Source organism: Cyrtonyx montezumae, unplaced genomic scaffold, assembly GCF_038088225.1.
Source record: "Cyrtonyx montezumae isolate F1298 unplaced genomic scaffold, pur_monq_1.0 scaffold_13, whole genome shotgun sequence".
Taxonomy (NCBI): Eukaryota; Metazoa; Chordata; class Aves; order Galliformes; family Odontophoridae; genus Cyrtonyx; species Cyrtonyx montezumae.
The window spans coordinates 29,139,925-29,152,632 of record NW_027071859.1 but is presented as its reverse complement, the minus strand read 5'-3'; the positions used below and the strand labels follow the sequence as shown (position 1 = coordinate 29,152,632).

Sequence of the window (12,708 nt, the reverse complement as noted above, 5' to 3'; positions counted from 1 at the left end):
TTCAAATGACATTTTCTTACAGTGAGGTTCTTAGCATATCACAGGGACTTTGCGTAAAGTTCAAACTGTGTAGTTCTTCCGTCCTGATGGAAACAAGGACTCAGTGTCTCCAGTGGATACAATGCTGCATCATGCATTTTTTTACAATTATACATTCCAAGACTTCTGAGTTTGACATTTGAAACCAACATTTGTTAGAAAATTATTCACAAGAAACACACAAACAAACATGGAAAGGCTGAAAGAATTACAAAATGGTGTTCCTAGACATTTGAGACTGGCATGATCTGACTAACTGTTGGAAAAACAGGTAAAATATTAAAGGGCTGACTATGACTTCCTGCTGGCTTTTTCCTACAGTGTGGACTTCAGCACTCTCAACAAAAAGAGTCTCTCTTTTGAGTCAGGACCTTCTTGGTTTCACCAAAGACTCAAACTTTGGTGTTCCCAATAGCAGAAGAGAAAGAGACATTGCTCTAACAATTGCCAAGGTTTTTTGTGTAGCAAGTCCTTCAGTACTTTCCTTCACACCACATCCACATCCTGTCTCACATAGTCAGAATGCCAGAGGGCTGATACTCCAGGAATAACCAACTTATTTTTGTGGCTCCCAGGGAAGAATATCAACCAATTGAAGTGCCTTCTCCAGTGCTGAGGAGAATTTGGCTGCTGTAATCAACCTGAATGTGATACTGCCACCATCTCATCTGATGTGTGTGCTTGGGTGCACTGCTACAGAGCCCTGTCCTGCTGATTTACTGGGATATTCTTGATGTATCCCACTGTATACAAGGCACGACTCAGGCCATTAAAATTTGGCATAATTCTCTGTAAGAGGATACTCGTTTATTTATCTAATTTGACTTATTAGGACGGTGCCATAGGTCAGTTCTCTAACTTAAGTGAAGCAATGTTTTGCATTACATTTACTACTTAATTTTGAAAGCTAGCATTAAGAACATGTGAAGAAATGTGTTTAAAATCTAGGCCCAAACTGCATGTAGAGCTCCTGCTGAAATCAGCTGCAGTTGTGTAAATGCTTATGAAGGGAAAGGGCATTTGAAGAAAGCCACTGGATTTTTATAAATGCTAACATTTTAATATTAGCTGATTTGCACAGCCTTGTGTTCGATACCACTAGTGATTGCTAGAGAGCTGTGGGATGCAAGCCAAGCAGACACAGAGAAACTTCTTAAATATTATACTGTATTTCTGGGATACTACAGTGGAAAAACTTAATATGGAAGCTGGACATTGCAAAGGTCCAGAACTGGGTGTAAAAGCACCTGCCTGAAAGTCACCAACTTAATTTTTGAGAGCCTGCCTGCCCTGTGTGATGGTAGGGATGAAGAGTTACTGTAAAATGATGGCAGATCTGAGCTAACTACCACTGAGGAGAATCTGGATGGCCTTAAACAAGTATCTGTCTTGCTTTCTCACTCAGGAGTTTCAGGCTGAGTTGGGGTTATTCAGCCTGGGGGAAAGAAGGCTCTGGGGGGATCTCATAGGGGCCTTCTGGTACCTAAAGAGGCCTCCAGGAAAGCTGGGGAAGGACTTTATATAAGGGCAGGTAGTGACAGGACGAGGAAAAATGACTTTAAACTGAGAGAGGGTAGATATTGACTAGATACAAGGAAGAAATTATTTACTGTGAGGATAGATGGTTAGTCACTGGAACATGTTGCCTAACTAAGTTATGGGTACCTCCTCCCTTGATATATTCAAGGCCAGGCTGGATGAGGCTTTGAGCAACCTGGTCTAGTGGGAGGTGTCCTTGCCCATGGCAGGGGGTTTGGACCTAGATGATCTCCTTTTCCACCCTGTTTAAAGACACAAGTGAGAAGCAGATGTAAAACAAGCATTTCTGAACATATACAGCAAATAACAGAATGACTGCTTCAGTATTACAGTAACAGATTAAAAAACAACAACAACTAAAAAACACACAAAGTATCTAGATATTTTGTTTTAATCCAATGGAAAAATGCTTTGTAGGTCTGCTTGTATGTTTTCTAGTCACTAAATTATACTAGTGTTATTGTGGAGCATGGATGCATTTCTAGAGTCTTAGTATAGTGGCTTAGATAATACCTGTTGGAATCCTAATAATTTCAGACTTAGAGTTGAAATCCATCTCAAACACAGCTGCTCCCCTCATACAAAAACACTTGTGGGAGATTCTATTGAAACAGAACAAAGCTGTCTGTGAACTTCCACCTCACACACGAGGTGCAAATCAAGTTAGTGTGTTATGTTAAATAAATGTTCTCAGTTGCAATGTAACTATAAAAAGTCTAATTTCCCATAGTAGGTAAGTTGTCTTGTCAGCAGTTTCCAACTATTGAAGTCAGAATTTTCCATTTAGATCTAGTGGTTTGGTAGGAATCCCAATCCCTTTTTCCTCTCTTACCTTGCCTTATAAAAAAGGCATTTAGTTCCAAAGGATATTTTCTTCAAAAGTAACCCATAACAGTAACTGGTGTTCATTACAGACCATTCCAAACACATTATTTTCCCCTGTTGTTTAATGACCTCAATAATGACTTAATCAATAACGGTTTTAAATATGTGGTTGTTTTTGCAGTGTTTCCAATGTATATCATTCACTCCAGTGTCCAAGGATAGACTTAGAAAAAATTGTGCTGTGGTAGCAGATACTTTAATACTGAAATCATGTTGTGGCAGAGCCTTGTTTTAAAGTAGCCAAAATAAAGTAACTTGTATATTTATATTACATTAAAATATGGAAAGAAAGGTTTTTATTGTGAGACATCTGTGCATTCTACCAAGTTAAGTTTTCCATATTTTTTCCATTTGGATTGCCTTTATATATATATATATATATATATATATATATATATATTTATTATATGAAAAAAAGCCAAGATTTGGGAGCAGAAGCTTAAGAGCAGACAGAAAAATTGGTGTAATTTACTTCTGAAGGCAAATCCTTTTTCAGGCTTCCAGGAAAATCAGTCTTTGGAGTTTAGTTTCTGTCCTGGCTTTAATTTAACACAGTCACTGTACTCAGTGAAACAGCACAAAGCATGAGCTGAATTGGGTCTTCTCACTGTAGCTTTTACGTTATATACAACTGCTATTTTTGTAAAATGGTAAACTATTGAACTTTACCAAAATCCCTGTATCTTAGCCATTTTTTTTTTGAGAGAAGATACCTTAAAGAGTGGTAATTCATATCTTGAAGCTAAAATATGACTTGAAAAAAAGAAGTGCAATACTGTGTTATGATGGAAAAAGAATTAACTTCAGAAAAAACTTGATGGAATGTTAGAAGACTGTGAATTAAGATGGAAAAAAGAACCCCCCCCAGCACAAAGGAATTAATTAATGTGCTCTGTTAACTATGTTTGAAACAGTCAGCTGGGTGATTGAAACGGTACCCTCTGATTCTGTAATCTATATAACTGATGATTCTTATTGTACTGTCATTGTTGCTTTCAGAAAAGTTGGTATTAATTTCCGTTCATCATTAATTCATGTAGGATTCACTGATTTCAATGTTAATGATGTTGTGCTGGCAATATGATAATTCCAGAATGAAGCCTTTGTACAGTAGCCCTGTTTGGTTTTGTGGTTTTATGTTTGGAAGCATTGCAGATTTGCAATGGAAGTGAAACACGTGTATGAAAACTAAAAATGCAGTCTATGACTGTGAGCAACTTTCTGCTTTATCTTGGACTGAAACTGCTTCAGACTTCTAAAAACAGTGAGGTCTGTGCTTGCAATGAGATTAAGCAGTGGAAAGGGATTGAATTTCTCTGTTTTCAAAGAATTTTGAATTTGGTCCTGTAGTTACTCTGGTATAGTATAGGGATATCAATGCAGGTGAAACTTAGCTGTGATGCCATGAGGCCACCTCAAGAGTTTAGGTCCTCTCACTAAGCAGTCTCTCAGAGATCTCCTGTACAGAGAGAGAAATCACAGAGAACATATACTGAATAGCCAACTCCTTCTGTGTGTATATGGATCTGATTTTGTAGATCCCTTTCGCAGATTTTGCTACAGTGAGGCCATTGCAAAAAGAAACCCAACAGTTTCCTGCCTCAAAAGCCAGCCACTGGAATAGGAAAATTGAACATATGTTATAAATGTATTTTAAACATTGAACAGAGGTACTCCTCTTACTGTACCACTTCAGATCAATGAACTCCATTTTTAAGCACGATTCAGTCATCAAGCTGACAACTGGCTTTCACAGGCTAACGAGCTGTTTCCTTCATTTCCTTCATTCCAGTCTGGCTGAATGAACTATAGTGAGGGGGAAAAAAAAGGTACAAATGGAAAGATCGTGACTGTTTTCTTCTCTGATGTAAATGCACTGCAAATTAGTTGTAAACAGATCAAATGAAATAGGCAGTAGGTCTAGTAAGCAGTACTCAGGGAGACAAGGATAGTAATACCAAATTAAAAACTAGGTTGTCAGAGAATTTAAGTGGACTGTTTAACTTTGTTTAAAGTCTTCTTTATTTCCCCCTCCCCCCCCAAAAAAAAAAAAAATTATATATATATAAAATTATGCATCTAAAGGCAAAGATGGATGAGTGAAGGAAAATTGTTTAATTGACAGTTAAAACTTGCTCAAATGAACTTCAGCACATATAAGCACTGGCTTCATTTTAAGTTTTTGCTTAGTATAATTTTTATTTTGCAAGTTCTGAAGCATAGCTTTATAGTATGAGATAGATTATTCATATCCTAAAGTTAACTTTCAACATTCTGTTGAATAAAACCATCAGTTTTCTCCTGAAACTACAAATATATATTATTTGAACTAGTGTAGATGGGAAAAAAAATTGATTCTGCTCTTAAACGATCATGTTAGTTTTCCATTTTGTACTTTGCTAACTTGAACTTTTTGCATTTTAATGACACTTTGTTGTGGTCTTTCTTGCAGAACGTGGTTCGCCTCGCAATTTGATCACTACAGACATAACTGACACGACAGTTGGGTTATCATGGACACCAGCTCCAGGAGCAGTTAATAATTACAGGATAGTATGGAAATCACTTTATGATGATACAATGGGAGAGAAGAGAGTCCCTGGAAGTACAGTGGATGCAGTGCTGGACGGCTTGGAGCCAGAGACTAAGTACAGGATTTCAGTATATGCAGCCTACAGCAGTGGAGAAGGAGATCCTGTAGAAGGAGAGGCCTTTACTGATGGTGAGCATAATGCAGTGTTAACACCATTTATAACATTTTGTTCTTGATGAAATTATCATATTTTAAAGAAATCTAACCTTGTTTATCTTCTCCTTTGTTTACTGAGCAGTCCCTCAAAACAAAGTCCCGCACCAAATCAATCAACTCTAGTTTATTGTTTGATTGTTAAAAAAGGAAAGTCTTTTCTATGACATGTACACTTCAGTTCAGCAAGAATTACCTCCAATCTGAGCAGTGATTTTGTCCATAAATTACTCTGAGGCCAGCTTTTCATAGGCTTGAATCTTATTGTGACTACTGGAAATCAGCTGGAATAAGTAGTATTGATAGAATAAGAAGGGAAGGCAAGGCAAATTCCTGCAGAATCAGCCCATCATATTATGTATTTGTCTAGCTGTGTGTTGGACATTTTGTCCATAGAGATGCTGTGAGAAACAGTATTGAAAGCTTTGCTGAGATGTAAAAATGTTACATAAACTGACTTACCATGGTGTCAGATGGGTAACTAGATATTTGTTATTCACCTTTCCCAAGGCTCTCCTTTCTACTTGTGTGCAAACAAGTATCAAAGCACTGCAGTGTAGGCAAACTGAAGTTGAGAGACCAGGAATAGAACCATTAATTAGAGGAGCCAGAGTGAATGAATGGGTACCCAGGGAGGATCAGCTTTGATGATTCTCTTGTTGCCTGAGGGGTCCATGTGAAGACCAAGGTCTGAGGCAGTGTGCTGAGGAAGCATTGTGTTTGCTTACCTATTTTTATATTCTTTCCTAGGCATGTTTTTAAAACTGGTGATGCAGGCTACTGAGCTTGATCAGCCTTTAACCCAGTATCTGGTGACTGCTCTTACAGTCTCACAAGAGCAGCATTTATTGCTGTTGATAAGAGCTGGTGCCCCAGACTCAGAGCAGGCTTCTGCCAAACATATTCCTTCATTCTTCAAGAATAGCAGAACCCTGTCTTTACCAAGAAGACAGGTTAGGCATATAATTTTTTACTTCCTACAGTAAATTTTTGCCTGAAGGAACATACTACGTGGACTATCAACAGACCTAGATCTGAGTCTAACTAACACATCATCTTTCCAGTGCAAACACAACTAGAAATCCTCAGGACAGGATGCTGTAGCCTGCAAAACCTACCTTATTGTGTGATGAGATGCTGACTGATTCTAGCATGCCAAGAAGGTTCTATTTTGCCAGAATCTATTATGTTGGTTATGCTGGCTGACCAGTATTACATACCTTTAATTTTCCTTGACATCTTTCCTAATGTTTGTACAGCCTGGAACCTATCACTTAAAAGCTGAGTGCTGCATTCTGTGGAGAAAATAACTTACAGTCCTTGTCCTTATTTCAGCACTAGTATTGTCCTACAGTTAGTGGAGAGTGACTTGGAAAATCTGTTAGTGTGGTGCCCAGCACTCAGGAGTTTAGACATATATCAGAACCATGTAAGATCTGTAAACTCAAAATCTAGAAAATTGTAACTTTGTAGATCATTTTGTTCATTAAAAAGGGGATGCACAAATAATCACTTTCACTTGAGAGTCCTGAATCCATTACTTAACAGATTACCAGAAAGTGCTACTAAGTAGAACTCCCAGTTATGTTGTGTCAGTGTGTAATCTATACTTTTTTTGCCTGTAATGGAAAATGAACTTATTCATTCCATTCCAATCATAGAAGAAATGAACAGTGGGTTATGCAAGTTAACTGTGTTTGTCTCAATGAAATACCATAGTTTTAAAGAAAGTAAAGAAGAATTTTAATACAGCTGAATGCATTTTGTAACCACTCATTTGAACATATCTTTATGTGAAAAAGTAAAACTTCATCCATATTTTTGCACTGGAAAGTGTCACAAGGTGCCAGGACTGTGACAGTAGACAACGAGACAGAGAATACGATGAGAGTTTCATGGCAGCCCTCACCTGGGAAGGTCTTGTCTTACCGTGTGTACTACCGACCACGCAGTGGAGGAAGACAGATGTTTGGAAGGGTAAATGCTCCTGCCACAAGCATAGTGTTGAAGAGACTTAAGCCTCGAACTACGTATGACCTCAGTGTTGTTCCAATTTATGATTTTGGACAAGGAAAATCAAGAAAAGCAGAAGGAACAACAGGTATGTACTATGTGCTTACACGGGCTTTGATAATCAAAGTTTTATGCTGTTAACTGGCAATCATGAGATGTAGGTAACCTGTGGTGGCATCTGCTAAGATTATGGGTTAATAGGCAAATTGAAAAACATATTAGTGGTTGAAAGGAGTGTTTGATTTGCTGAAAGCTTCACTATGAGAACTGAGCAAAGCTATCTGCTATTATATTGAGCATATAAATGTGTATATTCTGTCTTGCTTTGCAGTGCAGTCACCAGAAGTTAAAACAAGGTGTTTTGTAAGGAAGACAGTATTTAATCAAATGTCAGGGTTTTTTTGTTTTCTTTTTTGGTCTGGAGTATTGATTAAATAGCTGCCCTACTTCCTGTTACTTAGAAGGCCATATTTTCTGTGGGAACTATGGTTATTAAAAAATCAGTTGTTGATTTTAAGGAATCCTCACTGGAAGTCTGACCTCAGAGACCACAGTATTTTGGACGAGCAGTCTTCTTTCTCAGAACCAGCAGCTCTAAAATGTTCTGTAAGCCCTAGTGAGGGGATTCTTTGATTTCAAAACAAAACTACTTTCTACCCTTCATTTAGTTTGTGTCTGATGCTGGTTTTTTGTTTTGTACGGATGGTCTCTTGCTCTCCAGATCAAATCAAGGAGATCTCTATTACCAAAAGAGAAAATTTTCCAGGATGTTTCTGCTTTTTTTGGGCAGAGGTAGACTGGGGTACACTGTAAATACTCCATGCCATTCTCTAATCTTTGGACATATATCATACTGAATGGTGATAGTAAGCAAGAAACAAGTCTCCTAGCAGTGGAGATAACAACACCACATTTACTGCAGGAAGACTTACTGAATTAGAATGCAACTGATGTAAAGCAGTTATGAAAGTTTGATTTGCTCTTGACAAACACCTACTTTTTCAATCTTCAAAATTATGTTGAATTAAATCTCAGATCATCCATCTTCTTTTGAAGACTTTATACGTGTTCATCTTGATATTATGTGGGGCTTTCAGTGATGGCAATCACTCTGGGAGCAAGTGGATCCTGAGTGATCTAGTTACTTGAAGCTGCTGTGATATCATGATACAAAGAAGCTGGATTTTTTCTTGCAAGTGGGATTGTATCTACTGCTTCTCTATAAATTTATCACTCTGGGCACTTATTATCTTTCAATTGTAGTCAGACAATTTCTTAGGCACAGGGTAAGAAATCTCCCCCCATCCCCTGACCCTTTTTGTATTCTTTTAGCTTTTTCATTCCAAAGCAACTTCCTGGTTAATCTAATTCCCATTTTTCCAACTTAGAAGATTACATTACTGCATTACTTCTAATGTTGGAATGCACTTTAGATTTGCCCAGAACCAAAAGTGAGGCAGAAGACAGCAGTAGGCTTGTGAACCCTGACCTGCACCAGGTAACTATTGGGTTAAGCTGCTCTTGACCTCAAAACAGTAATCTGTTTGGCTGACACTCTTCTGACAAATTATTTTTTGACCTACTGCCACCCCTGTGGTTTGTTAAGTTACTTGTGCTGCCAAGCCCTGAGAGCAGAACCTTTTCTATGAAAGGGGCCTTGTGCAGTGCCCTGTCCTCTTGACACCTAGAGCTCTGAGGATGAAGAATTGAGATACTGGTGGCTGAGTGCTGGAAGAGTGTGACTTTTGCCTGCAATAAACTCTGCTTTTCTGGCATTGGTTTGAAAAAGCTGGTCCCATTCCTCTCTTTCAGTCAATGTGTTTCACATACTCTTTGCCAAGTAAAAGAAATATATTAGTTTAATCTGATCATCTGGTCCTTATCATAGAGAGAAAGACTGATGGTGGTTAGTCCACTTACCGTTAGCATTCATTGTAAGATCAGATGGATATTTAAGATGGGTGAAATAAATTGCTCTTTATCCTTCAATCTGTTGTCTGGAGACAGAGCCTTGATAACAAACTTGGCCTATACACCTATTGTTTAGGTAGCTAAGATGAGCTGAAGTGAAACTCTCATTCAATATCTGGATTCTTGTCTCTATATCAAAGGAAAGGCACAAAGAGCTTAGAAATGCTAATGCTGGATTTACTGCATTTTTAAAAGCATACTTGTTGATTTTTTTTTTTAGAAGCAGACCTGTTTTAAATCATTTTCTTCCATCCTTACAGCCTCTCCCTTTAAGCCACCTAGAAATTTGAGAACTTCTGATTCAACTATGTCTAGCTTCCGAGTAACCTGGGAGCCAGCCCCTGGGCGAGTGAAGGGGTACAAAGTAACTTTCCACCCTACTGAAGACGACAGGAATCTTGGAGAATTAATAGTGGGGCCGTATGACAGCACTGTGGTTTTGGAGGAACTTAGGTATGGATAATGATAATAGTAATTAAAAACTGCTTAAGGTTTTGCTTAATTGCGGCCTAGGATTGTAACGCCTGCAAAGATCTACTGTGAATTAGGAAATATTTCTGTCAATGTACTATCAGGATTTGGTGGTGCAGTTTTTGAAAGAGCAAGTTCTGAGATTATTCACATCACTTTTGGTGTTCTCACAGTATCTGAAAAAAGGTGAAGATGCAGGCAGAAGTATTATTATAGATTTCACGTATGAGAATGTTAATGGGATGCTGGAGAAGACAGCTGGGATTTCTAAAGTTTCTCCAAAAAGTCCTTACCTCATGTTAAGAAGACCCTAGTTTAGTTCTTGATTCATTTCATCAGAGGGCAGAACTTATAAAGTAGATTTTGGGGCGTGTCGAAAGTCTGTTATGACTTGTTTGCATGTTAGATTAGTATGCACATTAAAAATTAGAATCATTAAAAGAATCTTAAATTGCTTGAGCAAGGAAAGCTATTAATGTAAATGTAGAATCTTGAAACATCTCTTAAATGGTAAAAATTTGCCTATCTTGTTAAAAAACTAGTCTTTGGGCTTCACATTTTAGCACTTTCTTTTCTGTGTAGTAAACTGGTAAAGATTTCTGAAATAAGTATCAGCAGTTAGCTAGCGAAGTATCCTCAGTTACAATACATTTAATTACTGCAGGGCAGGAACTACCTATAAGGTAAATGTTTTTGGAATGTTTGATGGAGGAGAAAGCAACCCCCTGGTTGGACAAGAGATGACCACTCTTTCAGACACAACTACGGAGCCATTTTTATCTAGAGGTAAACATGATTGAATCAAATAAAATGCTGTCTTGGCTTTTGGATAAGAGACTGAAAGTTTTCCAGCATTTCCGATCTCTTTTTGATGCACATAAATATTTATTCACAGGATTCAGTATACTCCCTAACCTGGTGACATAACCTCTGATGTGAAATGACCTCTGAGTATGCCTCAGTTCATCTTTCTAGTCCTCTGCACCCTTTAGATGATCTTACAAAAATCATAATTCAGGCAGCCCATGTTTTGCTGATTATTGAAAGCCATCTGCATCACATTTTCAGGCCATCCACATCTGTGTTGAATCACATAAGGTCAAATTCTTGAACAGAGATCATTGCTCATCTACAGGGGTGTTCACAGGAGTAGAACAAAGAATTTTAAGCAGATCCTTAGCCATTTGCTTGTCCTTATATGGTCAATTCTCCATTGAAAATTAAGATGGTATAATGGACAAAAATCCCAGCTTTATTGTGTAATGCTTAACTTTATATACAACACAACCATTATTTCATCACTTTTACTACAGAAGGAGAGTTAGTACAGTAATGCAATTGCTGGTTGTTTCCCAGTATCTTCTTGGGATTATTTTCCTGTGTGGCTAAACTTCCAACGAAAATGTTAGTGGTTGTTACGACAGCAACTCCCTTGATGTGGTTGATGGGCCTCTGTATGTTAACTGAATAGATGTGGCCACTCTACTTTCAATTAATACTGAGGGAAGAAAATTTCAGATTTCAGTCCCCCGTCATGTAGACCATGAAGAGCTTGTCTGCAGCAGGTCTTTGCTTCTTAATAGCCAAGAGTACCTGCAGAAGTGGAGACTCTCCTTTACTATTTTAAAATTTGCATAACCATCAGAGAGAATAGAGAATTTAATGAGGAGAAAGAAGCTAACTACAAAGACCTCTCAGAGTTGCATAAAAAAAAAAAGGCTCTCTGACAGTTGGCTCTATATTCTTCTCATGTAACCTCTTTGATGCCCTGTTTCCACATGGAGTTATGTGAAAATACTACCCTTGTAGTGTTTTTATTGACAACAAATTTAGAAACTTCTGAAGTCTAATGAAAGAGGGTAAAACTAAGAAAAACTATAATAGCCATCAGTGACATTGCAGTAAAGCTGTAATAAGTCTGGCAGAAAAATAATTACACTGAGTGGTTCATTATTTTTTATTATGCCAGCTGCCATTTCTGTCTTGAGTGTTATATTCTTTAAGCTAATTAATTTTAGTAATGCATGGATTTTAGTCATGGTAAATGTGAAAAATGAATTTTATATCTGTGACTGTAAATGTAATAGTACATTATTTATTAGTAGAGAGAGAGAAAAAAAAAAACAGCCTAAGTGCCTTTGCTAGAATTTTCCATTCGAGGAACGTTGGTAGTTGGAAGAAAAATAAAATGCAGAATAATTTAACTTTTCTACTGTACATGAAGCTTGATTTCTATGTAAAAGTTATGCATGCAGTTTTTTGAACTTGCATTGTTTTCCTTAAACTCTACTCCCAACTTATTTTATTGTCCTGACTAAAGACTAGATCTATATTTTCTATGCAGAAGAGGATCATGCTTTTAACCCCCAGGTACATGGAATAGTTATATTCATGAGTCTGCAGTGTTGGATCAATTATGTGGAACATATATGAAATCACAATATCTTTCAACTGTGATGAGTGTGGCTGATTTTTCTCAATGGGATTTCTTCCATATAAAGACCAGAAGCTCTGATGGCAGGAAGCCAGAAAATTTGCAGCTGGTAACACAATCTACAAGAAAAGAGAGAGAGCAAGGATTTTTTTTTATCTTTTATTTTTATTTTTATTTTTTTGAAATGGCGAAATGGCTGTGGATGAAATTGTTGTGTCTTTCTGCTTTGTATAAATATTTTGTGATTCCCCTTGTGATGAAAACATTACAATGCATATTTTATTTTGTAAATTGTAAATTGAAGATATCTGAAATAACTTCCTACCTTTTCAGAACATTGCACCTTTATATAAGTGTTTGATCTTGTCCCCTCTCTATCTCTTGCCTCTGTTTATGTGTACGTCTCCTAAATTGTGGTCTTTCTTTTCTATATGTGCAAATTCCTGTACCATCTGTGTAACTATGTCTTTTGCCCCAAATTTCAGAAATGCTATTTATTTGAAAGTGGTTGTAATATATACTGTTAATTCCCTTCTACATAGCTGAACAACTGAGCAATAGTATAGCCATCCACAGTAGACTAAAATAAATATAATTTGGATAATCTGAT

General features: G+C 37.3%; 1 protein-coding gene across 6 annotated transcripts in view; it reads left to right on the top strand.

Annotated features, from left to right (window-relative positions):
- COL12A1 (collagen type XII alpha 1 chain) overlaps positions 1-12,708 on the top strand; it is a 99,227-nt gene that overhangs the window by 29,149 nt on the left and 57,370 nt on the right. For all 6 annotated transcript variants that reach the window (XR_010621884.1, XM_065730908.1, XM_065730912.1 and 3 more), the window contains 4 exons: positions 4,916-5,185; positions 7,044-7,310; positions 9,454-9,646; positions 10,329-10,450. Coding sequence is in view for 5 of the 6 variants with exons in the window: in XM_065730908.1 (XP_065586980.1) it covers positions 4,916-5,185; positions 7,044-7,310; positions 9,454-9,646; positions 10,329-10,450 (852 nt within the window). In the remaining variant the exon portion in view is untranslated. The remainder of the gene's footprint in view (positions 1-4,915; positions 5,186-7,043; positions 7,311-9,453; positions 9,647-10,328; positions 10,451-12,708) is intronic.